An 18,812-nucleotide genomic window follows, 5' to 3' on the forward strand; every position below is an offset into this window, starting at 1 on the left:
TCTCTCTCTTCCTCCCTCTCTCTCTCTCTGAACTACCTGCAGCCTGTAGTGCAGTAGCATCTGTCCTTGAAAAAGACATCTCCAGCTGTGAGGGCCGACCTCCTCGACAGGCAGGTGAGCCTCATGATGAGAGAGCCGTCCTCTCTCTCTCTCTCTCCCTCTCTCTCTCTCTCTCTCTCTCCCTCTCTCCCTCTCTCCCTCTCTCAAGCCTCATGATGAGAGAGCCGTCCTCAGGCTGTCCTGTATGTCCACTGGCGCTCCTGTAACTAGAGCGGCTCTCTCTAAGAGCACTTCTTCAGCAGCGCACGCCCCGGCAACAGGACAAACAAGTGGAGCTCCGAAAATAAATGATTAGCGCTCAGTGCACATTACATGTCATGTAAACCTCTCCTCTACAGCCTGTCGCAGTCTGGTGCACACTGTAATTCCCGACGAAATAAGCGATTTTCCAAGAACAAATTCCCCTGACCTAAATGAATCCTAGTCATAGACCCTCTTCAATTCCTTTGGTCTAATTGGACAGGGAGGAGCGATTTCATCCAATCCCTGATCCGAGCGTCTTCAGGAGGTTTTGAACCCAGGTCTAGTCTCATCGGCGTGACGAGGCGGCGGCGGAGGTGGACTCACGGCTCCAAAGTAGGGGGCCTGGTGGACGACCCCGGTGCCCTCCTCCTCTCTGACGTAGTTATCCATGACCACGGCGAAGGCCCCCGTCTCCTTGCACTGAGAGAGACACAGGGGAGGAGAGACAAGTTGCAGGGTTCAACAAAACGGGGTATCATAACTTCACTATCCAGAGGTAGACACGCTGCCCCGTAAGGCTGTTAACGGTTCCCACAGATTAGTCACTGGGTCTACAGCCAAAGCACAGAAGTATGCTATCGTTCCAAGTATGCTATCGTTCCAAGTATGCTATCGTTACAAGTATGCTATCGTTACAAGTATGCTATCGTTCCAAGGCCCCCCGACACGCGGAACAAACAAATACTGAATCTCACCTTGATGAAGTAATCAAACAGGGGCTTGTATTTCTTCCCTTTCAGTGTCTTGCCTGGAAATCTGAAAAAACACACGCACACACACACAAAACAATCAACTTTTCCTTGTTCCGCTGGGATCGTTCAAATCCCATATTACAGTACACTCACCCCTGGCAGACTTCACTGCTTTAATACTGTAGCTCTTGGCCGGCGTTTCACTGTGATGTGTGTTGACATAACTCACTAAATCTGTTACCTCCATTTCCCTGTGCTCTAATACCAGCCAGTGAGCTGTGTAATAAGGAAAGTCCTTCCAGAGAGTATAGTCAACCTCGGTTCGGCCTGCTAATGGTAAATCTGCCATTGCTAAGGTAAAACCCCCAACAGAAAACATTTTAAAACGCTCGCGTCACACATGGGAGAGCACCAGATACTCTTCAGGAAATTGCTATTTGACAGTCAAGACATTAACTTTGGTACGGTTTTTTAAACCTTGCTCACACGCTTTCAATTCAGTTCCCAACCTCTCACTTTGCGGCCGTCGAACCAACATCTGTTATTGGATTTGACGCCTCGTAACTTGGCTTTCTATTCCAAGCATCGTTCACCCCCGAACTATTCTCCCGTTCTTCAAATTGATCGAACCCTGCGCCTCCTACACACACACACCGACTCTTGATCTCCCTCACCAGACCACCATGAGCCCCGAGGAACAGCCGTCAAAACCCAGAGTGATATTGATCAATAGCCAGTCCTGAAATGCATCTACAGTAGATCCGATCCCCCTCCCATGCTTCTCTCAACGCTCTCATCTCCCCTCAGAGAGGCTGGCTTAGAACAGGGAAGTCTGCGGGTATAAAGAGACTCGGCCCATAAAGGCTACAGACATGTACTGTCTATGTTCAAACACAGAGCCGGCTATTACGTGTGGATCAGTAAACGCAGCGGTCGCTGGGCAGCGGGAGAACATGAAACATCGCGGACTGTGCCTTTACAGAGAGGAGGCGGGGCGGGGTTCTTCTGAGCACTCACTTGTCCAGGACGGTGTATTCGTCCTCTGCCTTGAAGAGGGCTCCCAGTCTGGCCTCCATCATGATGTACGTTTTCCCCGTGGAGTTGTCTGGAGTTGAGAGAGATTGGGGGGGGGGGGGGGGGGGTGAGTCAGGGGGGGGGCAAGTCATTTCCAGACGGGATCATCGTCACCAGCGGTGGCTATGGCAGAGTGGGCTGGCGGGAGGGAGAACCCAGTTCAAAACCAGGACGTTCAAAAAAAATAAAAAATATAAAAAAATAAAATACAATAAAAAAAAATATATATAAAAAACCTCTGTATCTGAACCCTGGGTAGTGAGTGAGCCACTGTGCCATCACTCCATTAGTCCTCCTGGAGCTCCTTTGGTAGGAGGCCTAGCTCTGACACCGCACTGGAAAACCGGAAATAATCCTCAAAAAACATATTTTTGACTGAAGGGTGCATTGCTATTTATAAAAAGGCACACGTCATATTATTCACAGCAGACAGATATTATGTTCAGGTTGTAAAAAAAAGAAAAAGAAAAGCCAGGTGTTATAGACCGACGAAAGAAGACTCATGACATTTTTTGTGGAGGCCGACGGAGACAAACTCCCGAGAATCAATGTAGGATGATCGATCGATCCGTTGATTCATCGATCCATCGATCTATCCATCCCTCCCTCCATCCATCCATCTATTCGTGATGTATGTGCAATGTACTACACGCCAAAACCCTTAGTTAAATACCATTTCCATCACTCAAAGCGTTTCCAGCCTTGGCCGTGGGGCAGGTTGACGGGGGGGGGGGGGAGAGGGGGGGGGGGTACAGGGGCATCAGGGAAGCTCCTAATCAGCGGTGAATAACGGGGCCTCCACCCAACCGCCCTGGAAGAGGAGGAGGAGGAGGCCGCATCAATAAAATATGGCACTTCCCCTCAGCGGGGCGATAAATGACTGCATAGCCCAAACCGGCTGCTACTGGCAGGCCAGTCTCTGATAGCATCGACGCAGAACAGCCCGGCAAGGGTAGAGAGAGGGAGAGAGAGAGGGAGAGGGAGGGAGAGAGAGATACAAAAAGAGAGGGAGGGGGAAAAGGAGAGAGAGAGAGAGAGAAACTGAAGTAGAGGAGGGACAGAGACACTGCATTCATTGGTATTCTGAGCCGCTCTCCCATGCAGCATGCCACAGACAGTGCGGTGTGTCGGCCCCGCGTGGGGCAACAGCGCCCCCTGCAGCACGTTAAGGTCTACGACACGGAGTCGGAAAAGTAGGTCACCTTTTATTTCTTCCTTTTTTTGTTCACCACCAGCCCTTTTTACTGGGATTCCGCTACAGTAACAAAAAAGAAACCTCTCTGGTGTATATTTATATATGAACAAGGACAGGGGTTTTTTAAGTGACCTGATTTGAGCTTCGTTTGTGTTACTTCAGGCCCAGCTATCTGGGAGCTTACAGACAGATTTTCTATTTGCCATTTGCTCCCTGTGTTACTTTTTCACTATTTGGCGCTGTCCCGTCTGTGCACTGCCCTCCATCAGTCATCCATCCATCAGTCATCCATCCATCAGTCATCCATCCATCAATCATCCATCCATCAGTCAACAGTCATCCATCCATGCATCAGTCATCAGCAGGGCTGAAAATGAACACCTGCCACCGGCCAAATGCAGATAAAATATCCAATTGGCGACTAGATTTCAGAAGGCTATCTGCAAAAAATATATACTTGGCCGGTAGATTTTTTCATCTACAGTCCCCTTGGCAGGTGACTCACCGTGAGCCAAAAAGTTAATTTTCACCCCTCGTCATCAGTCAACAGTCATCCATCCATCAGTCATCAGTGAACAGTCATCCATCAATCAGTGTTATGCACCAACTGACCAGAACAAAATTCTTAGGAAGTGTAAAAACTACCTGGCTAATAAAATCTGATTCTGATTTAGTAGAGGTCAGAGCCAGCATCAAAATACAGCAATAATGGCACAATAATGGCACAACAATGGCACAATAATGACACAATAATGGCAAAGCAGAAAAAATATTGGAAACTAGAAATGGTGCTCACAGAGCACAGACCTCCGCCCATCAATGTCAATGTGATTTTATTTCTACAGCACCAGGCTAATAGGATTGGTTTGCCGTTTCTTACTAACGTGTGAGGCTGGCTGTAGTATCTGCTTGAATTTGGTTGTGCGGCTACAGTTCAGAGCCTCCGTCAACTGTTCTGTGCACATGAATACAGGAAAATCCTCACGTCTTGTATTGATTCAGTAGTGAAAGTGCATTTTATTTTTCAGTACGGGACAATCCTGTATTAACGGCAACGACTTGCCTACCGTAGCAAACATGGCGAGATTTGAGCCATGACGAACCCACTCACCCACTGCATTGCATTAAATTAGTAAACAAATCAGACATGTTTAGGTAAAAGGCTAATGTCCTTTTTAATGTCCTTACCAAACCTCAAATCAAAAACACGCCCTTGCCAAGCAACCAAGATATTTTGGTTCTGATGATCCAATCCAGGTTTCTCAGATCTAAGTCTTGTGATTTGAAGGAAAGACCATGATTAGCTGAGAAAGTCCCCCCGCCCGCCTCCGTCATCAGAGCTTAGCGTGTACCGTAGATAACTAGCCACGAGTTAAAGAAGGAACTGTCTCTAACCTTTGACCTTGACGTACTGGAAGTCGGCGTTGACACACAGAGCCAGGTTACTGGGCAGCGTCCAGGGGGTGGTGGTCCAGGCTATCAGACTCACGTTCTCGTCCTCCTCGAGCGGGAAGTTCACGATCACAGACGGGTCTTGGACATCCTGCAGAGGGGAAACCAAACAGCCACGTCCGTGCGTGTTGTTACCACACCGCTTGACAGCGAGGCGGATTCACCGGGACAGTCTTGATCTGCGGAGCATCGCCATCGGCCATCAGCCCTCGTCCAGAAAGCTGCAGCTCTTCCGGTGTTCAACTGGCCCAAGTTCCCCCACGCAAATTCGCTTCTCCGTTCTTTACACTGGCTCCCTGTAGCAGCTCGCATCCAGTTTGGTGACCATAGTCCACCGGTACAGGGCAGTGAAAGGAACGGCTCCTTCCTACCTCTAGGCTATGGTCAAGCCCTACATCTCCGCCCGGCCACTTCGCTCTGCTGCCTCGAGGCCACGGGTTGCCCCGTCGCTCTGAGGCCCCTGCGACCGATCAACCCAGTGGTCAGTTCCCAATAACGTCAGGACAGTGGAGTCACTGCCCATCTTTCATCTCGGGCTGAAACCTCACCTGATAAAGAAGTTAAGAAGTACTACCCTGACCCTTCCTCTTAGCACTTACTGTGCTGTATTTAGTTATTTTTGCACTTTGACTTTAGCATTGGTTAGGCTCGCTTGTTTAGAAAGAGAAGCACTTATGATTTCTGGCAACTAGTAGTTCTAATAATAATCCTAGTAATAATAATAATAATAATAATAATAATAGTTATTAATACCACACTTTTCATTCAAAAATAGAGTGCTACAGGTTTAAAAGCATAACACAACAAAAACACAACTGAAAAAAGTGCAACACAAGTTTAAGAGTCAAAAGTCATTGACTCTTGACTATTGACTATTGACATTCTATGCTGAATGCACTTATTGTATAAAAGCGTCTGCACAGCTAAATGACTGATGTAATATTACCAAGTTCTAGTGATTGACAATCATATGATGGGGTTAACATGTTATTATGGCACAGTTAACATTCAAGTGAAACCATTGTAACTTACCATTGTTATAATGTAGTTACAACCACAGAAATACAATTAAAACTGTTTGATATCCATGACAATCCCAGAGGGCGTGTCATATTTCAGACGTTCTTCCACCAAATTGACGCATCAATCACAGCAACCTCAACAAACAGACATTGCGTTACATGTGTACCTTGTAGTTCTGGTTGGACTCGAAGTTGGACAGCGGGGTGTTGCAGGCCGTAGAGAAAGGCATGACCTTTACCCCCCGGTAGACCAGACCCTTGTCATACAGCTGCTTGAAAACCCACCTGAAGCAGAGGGGGGAGATATAGACTAGTTATAGATATAGACTAGTTATAGATATAGACTAGTTATAGATATAGACTAGTTATAGATATAGACTAGTTAGTGAAGCCCTGAGAAGGGAAAGTACAGCAGGTAGTTAGTCCAGGAGCATTATTATGTATTCATTATTATGCATCCATTATTTCTGTTTAGCTTAGTCCAGGAGCATTATTATGCATCCATTATTATGCATCAATTATTTCTGTTTAGCTTAGTCCAGGAGCTAAACAGAAATAATGGAAGGCAGCTAGCCACGCTCTCAAAAGTCTCTCCAACTACATAGTGTAAAATAAAACTCAGTCACCTCTCTATGCTAAGACTCCCACACTCACTCACCAGACGGTTTCCATAAACCATGGGTAGAGAGTCTTGTAGTCATTGTTGAAGTCAATCCATCTGCCCATTCTTCTCACAGAGGTCTGGTGGATTGACACAAATTAAAACAATAATGGCCGGGTTTCCCGATAAAGAACCTTCTTCAGGAACCCTTCTTAAGCAACCCTTTGTATGGGAGTTAAGAAGTACTTTGGAGTTAAGTGCTTCTTAACTCGTTCGGGAAACCCCGGCCAATATATTTTCCATATCAAATTGTGCAGTACACTATGTTATAATGCCTTATGTAATAGTGTCCTGATGTTGTACTGTAATTGCTCACCTCCCACTCGCCTGCATATCTCATGACGATCTGCCTGCATTGACGGTTGTACTCAGCAATTCCCATCTTAGCCACATCGTCAGGTCCCTTGATGTTTAGAGTCTTATCAATCTCATATTCCTAGTAAATAAAATACATAAATACGTAAATATTTCCGTAAATACAAGGGAATTTCATCAAAGCTCATTATTATTTAGAATTTGTTTTTTAGAATTTGTTCAAATAAAGTATTATACATGTATTCTCCCGCAAGTTCTCCAAGATCTCAAACGGAGATGAATTAGCTGCAGTGTTTACACACAATACTTCTATCACAATACTTAAAAGGTTGAACAATTCCATCATCTATCAGATGCATATGTAATAAGTGAATACATGTCAAAAGCAGATTCCTACCACAGGTAAACCGTGGCAATCCCAGCCAAACCTGCGTTCCACATGGAAACCACTCTGATGGGCAAATCTGGTGACAACATCTTTGATGGTGCCAGCCAGGATGTGACCATAGTGGGGAAGACCAGTGGCGAAGGGAGGTCCATCATAGAAGGTGTATCTAGGTAAGGGATATGACAAATTATAACATGGAACATGGTTACATGGAACAGTGGGCGGAGCTTTGGAAGTACGTTTCGTAACTGCCATCTTGATCAGTGTTGCCAACTTGACGTCTTTGTTGCTATATCTGTCGACTTTCCAGACCCTCTTGGCGAATTAATTAGTCAAAAGCGACCAGCGACGAATCTAGCGAGTTTTTCTGGTCACTTGGGGACTGATTGTGTTGACAGCTCTGCAAAAACATATCCCGTTCCACACTTCCCAGAGCAGTTGGCAACACTGCATCTGATCTGCCACAGTAGTAATTTCACTTTGACATTGCCCTTACTTTGGTCTGTTTTTAGATTGTTTCAGACATTCCTGAAAGCAATCTTTGTCCTTCCAGAACTGCAGAATGCGCTCCTCCTCAGAGGGAAAATTGATGGATTCAGGGACTGGCTCCACCATGGTCTCTGTAAATCAAAGTAAAGATGCAGTTTTAACTCAAAGTATCCCAATCATGGGATGGACTGATTACTTTAGTAGCAAATTAACCAGATCTGTAAAGCTGAAACCATCAAGCTATTTCAACTCTGTCCAGTTAACATTAGCTGGCCAAGTCATGAATTAATTCAACATGTTGACATCCCTCCACTTGGAGGTGCAGTGACCACACTAACAAGCTACTTATTGTGCAGAAGATCTGGCTTGTTATGAATTAATATGATATTTCATTGTGGTAATGTTAGGCTGGCTACATATTCTGGGAATGACGTATCATTGGTGTGTGGTTTAGCCAATGAGTGAATGAGTGAGCTAGTGGATGAGTGAGCTAGTGGATGAGTGAGCTAGTGGATGAGTGAGCTAGTGAATGAGTGGATGAGTGAGCTAGTGAATGAGTGAGCTAGTGGATGAGTGAGCTAGTGGATGAGTGAGCTAGTGGATGAGTGAGCTAGTGAATGAGTGAGCTAGTGAATGAGTGAGCTAGTGGATGAGTGAGCTAGTGGATGAGTGAGCTAGTGAATGAGTGAGCTAGTGAATGAGTGAGCTAGTGGATGAGTGAGCTAGTGGATGAGTGAGCTAGTGAATGAGTGAGCTAGTGGATGAGTGAGCTAGTGAATGAGTGAGCTAGCCAGCCAGCTAATCACTTTACGACATACTGGGTATACTTTACGTATAGCTATTGTACATTACGTAGATATAGCGGCTTTTATGCAAGAATGTGCCAATATATACATAATAACGTTTAGCTAGTCCTAACAACAGTAAAACATCACAATATTCATGACCATTAAATACACTCACATGTTCTGTCCCCGGCTACCAACAGAGGGGGATGAAAAGGAAATGATGCAATTGAGGGGAAAGCGAAGCGTGTAACACGGAACCGGAAAGAAGTATCTGAAGAGCAAAAGGATTGATGCAAGAATGGATCATCCGGAGAGAGAGGGGGCGGGGACTCCGTGACACGTCATCAAATGATCACAGCGGAATCGTTTGGCAGCCAGGGGCCTCATTTATCATGACCAGTGTTAATTTTGTTGACGAGAACTATGACGAAAACTATTCGTCAACGACATTTTTTGGGTTATCGTCACGAGACGATAACTAAATAAAAATGAATGTATGATGACAAAAACTATGACTATATCTATTCACATTTTCGTCAACAAATAAAAACTAGACTTAAATGGTTATGGAGGGACGTATGGGAAAAGTTAAAATCAGAATGTCGAGGTTCGGGATGTGCGCAGTTGGATCATGGATGTATTAATAGAACGAGTTGGATGCAACGTACAGGTAGCCTGTGTGTATAGCCTACATTTGAATAGTACCGTTGCTACACCGGCCGGCGGGATGTCAACTAACAGCATACGACTGCTGCGCCTGAACTGTTCAGTAAATGACCACAGTTCAGAAATGTCTTTGTCAACGTTCGCACACACCGGGAGAAAGAGGAGAGCAGACATCTGGATAAACTTCATATTTGATGCAAAGGAAAACAAAACCATTTGTAAACCGTGTGGGGTGAAAATTACTGGCAAAAATACAACAAACTTAAAGCGACATTTGGAGAACAGTCATCCCGAAATTTCCGAAAAGGTAAGCACCCCCCCACCCCTGGCTAACGTTACTGTATTAGCTAAACCCAAGCTGGTGTGTTTCTGAAATACTTCAAATACAATACAAGCTAAAAGAAACCAATGTTTCACGTAGGTTTGTGGCAGGGGAGAACGGAAGTGTCTGATCATTGCAACGCTAACGTTAGTGGCTAGCTAATGTTAGGCACAGGTTAGCTAACGTTACACTGTGTAGCAACAAGTGGGGCTATGCTTGTGGCGGTATCTAGCGTTAGCTAGTCTGGGTAAGCTAGCTAAGCAACTACTGCTGCTGTCTAATGTTATACTGTAGCTAGATGGATAAGATACGAACAGTTAGCTACCTGGCGCCGCCATAGCCCCTCTCCTCTGGTGTGACGTTAGCTAGCCTGTGCCTGATGTTAGCTAGCCTGACTAGCCAACTAGTGCTGACATGATAATGTTATAGCTTGCTATATCAGGCACAAACACAGTTAGCATCAGACTGGGGGAGAGGAATGCTTCATTATGAAACTGTCTGACAGAAACAGCCACGCTTCTGTCAGTCTGCCCCAGGGCAGCTGTGGCTACAGATGTATCTTACCACCACCGGTATGACTGTCTGAATGAATACTGGACTCTGTAAAGCGCTCTGGGTTTCATGAAGGGCGCTATATAAATCCAACTTGATTGACTGATTGATTGAACTAAGCCTGTTAAATTTGAGTTGTCTAAATCTATGGTAGATTTTGTCGACTAAAATCGTAATGATATTTAGTCAACTAAAACTAGACTAAAACTAAAACAAGTCAGATGACTAAAATATGACTAAAACTAAATGGCATTTTAGTCAAAAGACTATGACTAAAACAAAATCATAATTTGCTGTCAAAATTAACACTGATCATGACAACACTCAATGGTAAATATTGTGTATATATCTCACAATATTTCCCATTGAGTTTTGGCATGATACATCACATTATTTGCGGAGAAAAGCAAGTACAAAAATCAGGTGTAAATGAAAAAGGGTGTATCCACAATGACAAATGAGGCCCCAGGAGGCGCGCGGGCATGATTCAATTCGACATCCTGTGAAACCAAAAGCTATTAAGACTATAACTGCTTGTACAGCGCTTAACATTTGTGCATAGATTTGTATCCCCCCTAGTGTTGTTTTTGTTTAATTTACATACCTAAGATGTTGGTATTGATTGTTTTGTATAACATGTAAGGTGATATTATTATAATAAAAATAATAATAAAAAAAGGTGTGCGGGCAGCGAGCATTGCGCAAGTGGGCCCACTCAGCACCGTCCGAGTAGCTCCACTCTTGGGTCCAATTTGGTAAATCAGCCTGACCCCTTATGTCCACGTCTGACCCATTAGCTGCCTAGTGCTGTGATTGGTTGATGTGTAGCTGAATCTCATCACCCCCTCCCTCCGGACTATCCATTCTTGCATCGACTAAGAAAAAGGCCAGCAGATGTCACTGTTGTAACATGACCTGATGCCAGCCAGTCCCCTTTGGCTTTATGGCCCCAGAAACTATGACTTTTAAGAATATCAGACAGATACAGCATATTGTCCTGTATTTTATTGTGAATTATTTATTTACCGGTGGTGATGGTGGTGGCGATGATGATGATGATGAACTTAAGTAAGTTTATAAGTTCATAAGAAAGTTAAAAGTGCCTAGCCTATCTATCTACCTCTCTATCTAAGATGCCATTAAAAATCTCTTACTTTAAACACTGATGTCACCCAGAGTCTCCTGATAGAAAAGATAAGATGATAAGATAAGTTAAGAGCACCTCTGGGGTACAAGATACAGGTCAACACATTGATCACTGGTCAACACACTGGAAGAGGGTTCACTGACATTCTTCATTCTAACTGGGATATTAGGGGACTGGGAGGGTGGGACTGCCCGTGTAAGAATGCAGCCCCTGTAGGCCTATATAATAACAGCAAGAGCCCAGTACCTTGTTCTGATACTGTCTTCTCTCAGTCTAGGTGGTCGTGTGAGTGTGTGTGTGTATGTGTGGTTGGTATCTTTTCAACTTGCACTATGGATGACATCTACAAAGCAGCGGTAAGTTTAACATTTTATTTCACTGATTTCATATCATTAGCTGTCCGGCTAGCATGTCTTGTTGCCTTGAAATGACAGAACAGTTAATTATCTCTATTGAAACTGTTCAACCATATATTATGATTAAAGTAGTGCATCTGATTATTAGGGCCGTATTCAGTTGTCCTCTCATCCTTGTACAGTACATTAGACTTGCAAGAACCAGGTTCTATGTAGCAGGTCAATACAAGCTTGGACTGTCATCATTGACCTTAAATGCATGGTATGTGTGTGCTGCATTAGACAATACCCTGTTTATATAGCCTCTTTGTACTGAATCCAGCCTTAAGCTTGATGAATGTATTTCACGCACATGCAGCTGTCTCTACTGAAGTTCTAATTCCAGGTGGCTTTTCCAAGATTACTAGTCATTGTTATGCTGGAACCATGACTACTATTCACAAGCGATGTGTTCTTTAGTGGAACTTTTACTGGCCCATTGTTCTTTAATGTAACCTGGCTATGATATGAGAACACGACATAGAATAGATTCTTGCCAATCCAAGCATGCGTCTCCATGGAGTCCTAATCCTGATAGAGTAATCCGGGGTGAGGCAGGCGTTACATTGCAGCGTCATGAGTTTTCCAGGGGGTTTCATTCGTGAAGAAACTGGGATTGGAACTTCTTTTGTTGTACTGTATTTTAACTTCAATGTTTGTCTTCTCCACAGGTAGAGCAGCTCACAGAAGAGCAGAAAAATGGTTGTGGCTATATATTATGTAATGTGTTTGATAGCAGGCAGTCAGAGTACTATAAAACAGTCTATCTGCAAAGAAGTGTACATGTCCAGCTACCAATGTGAATTTGAGATCATAGCATTATGTTTTATATCATTTAATCTCTATAACATAATAATTGTAATCTTTAATTTACTGACTTAGCCTACTACTGTCTAATAATACATCATTAAACCTCTTCACCTATACTCTCTTCTTCCTCTGTGTTGTAGAGTTCCGTGCTGCGTTCGATATCTTTGTGCAGGATGCGGAGGATGGTTGCATCAGTACCAAGGAGTTAGGAAAGGTGATGAGGATGCTAGGACAGAAGCCCACGCCTGCAGAGCTGCTGGAGATGATCAAAGAAGTGGATGAGGACGGTACAGACGGATGACAAGATCTGTTAGGGGGCATCTTAACAGGATGACAAACTGTTCTTTATTACACACACAAAAACGGAAGAAATGTGCAGTCAATAATCACATACCTTGTATGTTTCATACCATGTTGTTGTCTTGGATGCAGGGAGCGGCACGGTGGACTTTGACGAGTTCCTGGTCATGATGGTGAGGTGCATGAAGGATGACAGTAAGGGGAAAACAGAGGAGGAAATGGCTGACCTCTTCAGAATGTTTGACAAGTGGGTAACCATCAGGACCGAGGTCGCGCCCTCCGAAACCGAGGTGTGCTCCCCTGAGGTCTAAATGCAGTTTCATTTGTGATCGTCAGGAACAAAGATGGCTACATAGACCTGGAGGAGCTGAAGATGATGCTGACCTCGACAGGCGAGGGTATTACTGAGGACGACCTAGAGGAGTTGATGAAGGATGGTGACAAAAACAATGATGGAAAGATTGACTATGATGGTAAAATAAAGGCTTAACCCTTGCCTCTATAATAATAATAACAATAATTACACATTTAGTCACCAGGGACCGTTTGAAACAGTAAATCTTTCCTTTCCTCTCGGCAGAGTTCTTGGAGTTCATGAAAGGGGTTGAATAAACAACACTGAAGACATTCTTTCATACTGGGGTCAAATTTGTAATTCTTGGAAGTCAGATAATAAAACAACGAATCAAGTTTTGTCAGATACCGAGTCGTGTTATGTACCGTCCCTATATTACTTTTTCTCAAGCACAGACATTCCCTCCCTCTGACCTAACATCTCTGCTGACAGCAGGTTAAACATGGCGTTCGCAGATAAGGCCCAGAGGCCTACATGACTTCCTGGTGCCCCGGCTCATGTCAGAGGAATTCTCCATCACCGAGTATGGTACAGCAGTTGTTACGCGCTTAGCTGTGGTCTAATTAAGTGGCTATGGATAGCACATGTTATTAGAAAGTGATGAGAGAAAACAGGACTGTTCCCCAGACAGGCTAGAGTCAGGGGCTATAAATACTTTCAAAGGTATTAAAGATTATCAGCCAATAATACTAGGCTACATATGGAGAGCTGGTGTGTCCCATCACCTCATCAGCCATTCTGGCACACGTTAACCCTATTGTACCATTAGCTACTAATAGGTTCCAAGAAAACAGCAGCTGGCAATTCCAATAGTTACAAAATGGACCACATCCAAGACCAGTGAACAGCTCACACGCTGGTAAACGGCAAGAAAAACAGGAAGCATCCCTTTGTCACTAAAGCCAGTTTGAGATATTCCAGGCTCAAAAGCATGAAGGATCAGCCTCACTGAAGAGCTACAGATGCATCCTTCATACACGTAACGGCAGGGGAGCCCCGTCACCTGGAATGCAAGGTAATCTGCTAATCTGGGATTCTTCATAGCGCCTGTTGCTTTGGCAAGGCTCGTCTAGAATACCGGGATAGTCATTCCCATAGCCGGTGTCTAATAATAACCTGAAAACAACCTGGGATATTCCTGAACCCTTCACCCCGAGTCACCACAGAGCAGAGGTGATCTACACTAGAGAACAGAGGATACAGGACGAGGGAATCCATGTACAAAGCATTCCTTTATTGTGACGGTGACAGTCTTTGGAACATAGATACACAGACGGGGATCCTCAAACAGACTATTTAGGTGCCGCTGCCTTGGCGGCCGCTGCCTTGACCGCCTTTGCGCCCTTCTTATTGTGTTTCTTGGCGAAACGCATATTCCTCAGGAACTTGGGGTCAACCTGCAAGAGAATGAAGAGAGTATGAGGTCAGTATGTGGATGAAACATGTCATTAGACCGTATTCAGAACCCTTAGCCCTTAACAGTGCTGGACAGCTAAGAAACACTACCTGCAAATGTCATCTCTCTGCAAAAGCACCTTCAATTACAATAACCGGTACAATGATAAACCACGATAAAATGCAATTAAATTTATCGTGATGAAATTATCATTAAAACCGTGTTTGATTACTGGCCTTTGAAAAACTCACTGTAAATACTATCCAGCATCAACCAGTTAGCAACAGTCAGCAAGATTTTAATGTTTATGCAAATAAAGTGCAGTGCTGCTAATTTTAGTGTTTTATGTGGTTTTCAATATGAAACTTGGTGGAACGATTTCAGTGTGTGTATCAGTAGTTTTTGAAAATTTACAATACATTTTAACAATAATACTGATTATTTTTGTCACTATAATAGCGGTGACATTTTCATAACATGACATCTCTAACTACAATCAAATGTATGTATTCACACACCTCCCCAGCTCAGATAACATGCAGGATAAACAGACTTAAGTGTTGATAAGGATCTATTTAGTCCATCAGTGGAACGTGTATCACTGAGGGGCAGCTAAGCCAGAAGTCAGCACAATGGCACCAACACTAATTGGTTAAATGCAGGCGTCATGGGGCACCCCCGTAGTTCACCGGGTAAGGCTAGTCCTTCGCGCAGCGGACCCGGGTTCGAAGGCTCGGGTCCTGTGCCGCATGTCCTCCCCTCTCTCTCCCCCACATTTCCTGTCTCTCTACACTGTCCTGTCTAAAAAGCTGAAAAGCCCTAAAAAATATCTTTAAAAAAGAAATGCAGGCGTCATGCCTGTTCCAAACTGAACAGCCCAACACCACAAACAGCTAAACAGAAAAAAACATGAGTTCCCACTCAAGACGAGGGTAATGGCATATAGGAGCAGCTCCCACCCATCTACACAGAATTAACATAAGGAATCTCTCAAGTTTAACAGAGGTGCAAACAGATCACAGGTGAAAAAGGTAAAATACAAACTCATACATACGCTGATCAAACAAATGGCATATTTTGGATTAAAAACGGCCTTTTTCACCTAAAGGTGACAAGTCTGCACCCCTGGTTTAAGCAGAGCCCCTGCAGCCATACACTCAGATTCAAACAAACGGATGAATCCAAGGCTCTTCATTCTGCATTTCTGACGTTGCATGCTCATCTTGTGAGATGGTCAGACTAACAGGCATGTCAAACATACGAGGGTCCAGGACCGGTACGAGGGTCCAGGACCGGTACGAGGGTCCAGGACCGGTACGAGGGTCCAGGACCGGTACGAGGGTCCAGGACCGGTACATACCCCCTTCAGTGATTCATAACGATCAGACCGGGGTTTCTTGATCCCGTTTCTGTGGGCTTTGCGGGCTGTGGGGACAAGGAAGAGGAATTACTCACTTTAGGCAGATTTTAAAGAGTCACAAGCTTCTAGTTTAGGATAAGCATTCTGCAGCAAAATAGTGAAACTGTGCACTCACACTGGTTGTGGGTAGTGTGGTTCTTTGACTTTGCCATTGCGACTCAGGTGATCTGCGGAAGGAGAATGTACCATTAGCATTTAGTAAAACAGTTGATTGGGAGGGAAGGTTCTGCAGAAACACCTACAGTGAAATAATGCTTGCAACTAGTGATGGGCGATGAAGGAACAAATCCTTTTGAACTACTTTTTTAGTGTCGGATACGTACTGAACCGTCTGCCAAACATCACAGTACTACTGCATCCCTCACTTTACATACAGGGGATGCACACACACAGTGTAGGCTGCTATGGGATCAGCTACTCTGTAGTGTGTGTGGTGTGTGTGTGTGTGTGTGTATGCGTTGTCAGTATGTGTGGCAGAATTTGAGTAAACGGTTGTGAAACTGGATTGTTGCTAGCTTTATAAACATAACAGCACGCACAACAGAAAGAGAAGCATGTTATCCTTATTAATGCTACACGCACTAAATACACATGTTGACTGGTAATGCATGCATTCTTTGCACAGGAGAGAAGTTTTGGGTTAAGCTGTCAAATGGGCTGGCACCAAAAATACATCTAAACTCGAACGGTTCGGTTACAATTAGATGCATCAACTCGAAGGAACCGGTTAGAAAGCCCATCACTACTTGGAACTAGCGACCTAGAGGATGTTCTGTATGCGGTAACGTTAACAGTCAAGTGTGTGTGTGTGTGTGTGTGTGTGTGTGGCACATATGTATGGGGGCTGTACCTAGGGTTTGAGAAAGGGTCTGGGGAGGTTGGGATGAGGGTATAGGGATGAGTGAGATCTTTGCTACATAACTTTTTTGTATTCCTTCTATGTACAGTATGTAACTTTCCTACTGTGATACTATTTACCCCACTATTTTAAGACTGTATATTTATTTGCCCAGGGACTGCGGGTGGAAATTAGCTGTCTAGCTATAACCTTGTACAGTGCATCTCTCCCTATTCTATAGGGTAAATGTCTACTGTACCTTGTCCCTGTCTTAAAAATAAATACAAATCAATCAACTAGAGCCAGCCTACCATGCTAAAGAAGGGACATCGAGATGTAAACAAAACAACATGCCCGCTATTTAGCACCACGGAACCAAAAGTGTTTTTAATAAACACCAGAGGCAACAAATGTGTAAATATGGATATAGATGTGTTGATCATTAGGTATTATATACTATACAGCTGTCCGTGTTTTATATATATCAACAGGAATGAAGGATTCATTCAGATTTCAAATGGAGACTTTGCAGGAAAATGTATTACCTTCCACACGGAGGAGACGACAACCAAAAGAGGGAGAATATGGCGTGACCCGGATGTAATATCCATCGTACCGAGAGAGAAGACAGAATGGCTGACACCGCCACCTATCGGATAGACGTGTCTGAAGTATGATGTGATCAGAATCTCATTGGATGTGGGATTCATTTTAGGTCAATACTGTAAGACTTAATTCTAACTAGTGGGGGGGTAACTATGAGAGGGATCTTGGTTATACTTTGGCCAAATAGGTAAGAGGTTTGTTTGTTTGTTTGTTTATTAGGATCTCTTTTAGCCATCGGCTAGTCTTCCAAGAGTCCTCAACTAAAACATACAGTACAATACATACAATGTATACAATAATGCAGAAAATACTACAGTTAGTAGAAAATACTACAATTCATAAATAGAATTCAAGAATAAATAAGAAAAGAAAGAAACATGATAGTGAATACAATAATAACAGTAAAATACAATAGTTCAAAAACACAGCTACTTACGAAATCACACATCTAAAATTATTGTAACAAAAGATTGTAAAATTGTTCTCAAAAGAAGTTCAAAGAAGGAAAATACAGCACTATGGTCAGTGCAATGAATTCCAGAGGTCTGGACTTATTACTCAATATGTTTAAATATTTTTGCAATTCTAGGCATTTAAGATATTTTTGCCATTCAAAATCATCATCAACCAGGAGGTGTCACTGTCTGTCCGCAAAATCTCGTGTTGACTTTCGTCTCAATGGATTGATGCTCGACCATGAAGAGGTAAAGATAGCCTACATTTTCCTGCGTGTGTGTGTGCGTGTGTGTGTACTGTATATGAGTGAGTGAGTGAGTGAGTGAGTGAGTGAGTGAGTGAGTGAGTGAGTGAGTGAGTGAGTGAGTGAGTGAGTGAGTGAGGAGGATGTAGGCTAATTGTTGACTACAACATTATGTGGTCAATTAAGAATTAATATTGTGGGATAATGCATAATGCATGCTTTTATTTTATTTTTAGTGTTTTACTAAGATTATTTGCCTTTGGATTAGCACAGTAGCGATTCAGTTACATACTTTTTTATGACAACAGACATCAGATGAAGACATTGTGAAAGGGAGAAGCCCTAAGCCCCTCGCCTGTGTTGTGTTGTGTGGTGGTGTGGTAGGAATCTGTGGCAGAAACGCCTAAACCTGGGGTTCTGTATCTCTCTCCTGCTCGTCCCCGTATCTCTCTCCTGCTCGTCCCCGTATCTCTCTCCTGCTCGTCCCCGTATCTCTCTCCTGCTCGTCCCCGTATCTCTCTCCTGCTCGTCCCCGTATCTCTCTCCTGCTCGCCCCCGTATCTCTCTCCTGCTCGTCCCTGTATCTCTCTCCTGCTCGCCCCTGTATCTCTCTCCTGCTCGTCCCCGTATCTCTCTCCTGCTCGTCCCCGTATCTCTCTCCTGCTCGTCCCTGTATCTCTCCTGCTCGTCCCTGTCTCTCCTGCTCGCCCCCGTATCTCTCTCCTGCTCGTCCCCGTATCTCTCTCCTGCTCGTCCCCGTATCTCTCTCCTGCTCGTCCCCGTATCTCTCTCCTGCTCGTCCCTGTATCTCTCCTGCTCGTCCCTGTCTCTCCTGCTCGCCCCCGTATCTCTCTCCTGCTCGTCCCCGTATCTCTCTCCTGCTCATCCCTGTATCTCTCTCCTGCTCGTCCCCGTATCTCTCTCCT

General features: G+C 44.2%; 3 protein-coding genes across 4 annotated transcripts in view; 1 reads left to right on the forward strand and 2 right to left on the reverse strand.

Moving 5' to 3' along the window:
* The window catches only part of iars1 (isoleucyl-tRNA synthetase 1), a 42,038-nt gene extending 33,461 nt beyond the window's left edge, over window positions 1–8,577 (reverse strand). The window contains exons 1-10 of the mRNA XM_084460712.1: window positions 8,555–8,577; window positions 7,599–7,722; window positions 7,112–7,268; window positions 6,716–6,835; window positions 6,397–6,479; window positions 5,906–6,023; window positions 4,660–4,807; window positions 2,013–2,100; window positions 999–1,059; window positions 628–723 (exon numbers count right to left, since the gene is read on the reverse strand). Coding sequence (XP_084316838.1) covers window positions 628–723; window positions 999–1,059; window positions 2,013–2,100; window positions 4,660–4,807; window positions 5,906–6,023; window positions 6,397–6,479; window positions 6,716–6,835; window positions 7,112–7,268; window positions 7,599–7,717 — 990 coding nt within the window. The 5' untranslated portion in view covers window positions 7,718–7,722; window positions 8,555–8,577. The remainder of the gene's footprint in view (window positions 1–627; window positions 724–998; window positions 1,060–2,012; window positions 2,101–4,659; window positions 4,808–5,905; window positions 6,024–6,396; window positions 6,480–6,715; window positions 6,836–7,111; window positions 7,269–7,598; window positions 7,723–8,554) is intronic.
* A 491-nt stretch (window positions 8,578–9,068) lies between these two features.
* LOC311327492 (troponin C, slow skeletal and cardiac muscles-like) lies at window positions 9,069–13,271 on the forward strand. Of its 2 annotated transcripts, none has more exons than XM_084460547.1 (7): window positions 9,069–9,352; window positions 11,339–11,422; window positions 12,133–12,163; window positions 12,412–12,558; window positions 12,704–12,818; window positions 12,908–13,044; window positions 13,152–13,271. In XM_084460547.1, exons 1-7 carry the CDS (start codon window positions 9,107–9,109, stop codon window positions 13,181–13,183), a joined length of 792 nt encoding a protein of 263 aa, XP_084316673.1. In that variant the 5' UTR covers window positions 9,069–9,106; the 3' UTR covers window positions 13,184–13,271. The 2 variants fall into 2 exon arrangements, with proteins under 2 accessions (XP_084316673.1, XP_084316674.1); XM_084460548.1 differs by having other exon boundaries at window positions 11,344–11,422.
* Window positions 13,272–14,139: 868 nt separating this feature from the next.
* On the reverse strand, window positions 14,140–17,169 carry rpl29 (ribosomal protein L29). The gene is made up of 4 exons (XM_084460614.1): window positions 17,126–17,169; window positions 15,858–15,909; window positions 15,683–15,747; window positions 14,140–14,323 (listed from the first exon to the last, which is right to left on the reverse strand). The coding sequence occupies exons 2-4, from the start codon at window positions 15,892–15,894 to the stop codon at window positions 14,219–14,221; spliced, it is 207 nt and encodes a 68-aa protein (XP_084316740.1). The 5' UTR covers window positions 15,895–15,909; window positions 17,126–17,169; the 3' UTR covers window positions 14,140–14,218.
* Between the last annotated feature and the right edge of the window lie 1,643 nt (window positions 17,170–18,812).

This window comes from Borostomias antarcticus (genome assembly GCF_949987555.1).
Source record: "Borostomias antarcticus genome assembly, chromosome: 33".
Taxonomy (NCBI): Eukaryota; Metazoa; Chordata; class Actinopteri; order Stomiiformes; family Stomiidae; genus Borostomias; species Borostomias antarcticus.

Bases quoted from the DNA above. Each gene is read 5' to 3' on its own strand.
- LOC311327492 (XM_084460547.1), top strand. From the start codon at position 9,107: ATGTCAACTAACAGCATACGACTGCTGCGCCTGAACTGTTCAGTAAAT. The intron at 11,423-12,132 runs GTAAGTTTAACA...TCTTCTCCACAG, and splicing joins ATGACATCTACAAAGCAGCG to GTAGAGCAGCTCACAGAAGA. The intron at 12,819-12,907 runs GTGGGTAACCAT...TGTGATCGTCAG, and splicing joins CTCTTCAGAATGTTTGACAA to GAACAAAGATGGCTACATAG.
- rpl29 (XM_084460614.1), bottom strand. From the start codon at position 15,894: ATGGCAAAGTCAAAGAACCACACTACCCACAACCAGT. The intron at 15,748-15,857 runs GTGAGTGCACAG...TTGTCCCCACAG, and splicing joins CCACACTACCCACAACCAGT to CCCGCAAAGCCCACAGAAAC. The intron at 14,324-15,682 runs GTATGTACCGGT...ATTCTCTTGCAG, and splicing joins GTTATGAATCACTGAAGGGG to GTTGACCCCAAGTTCCTGAG.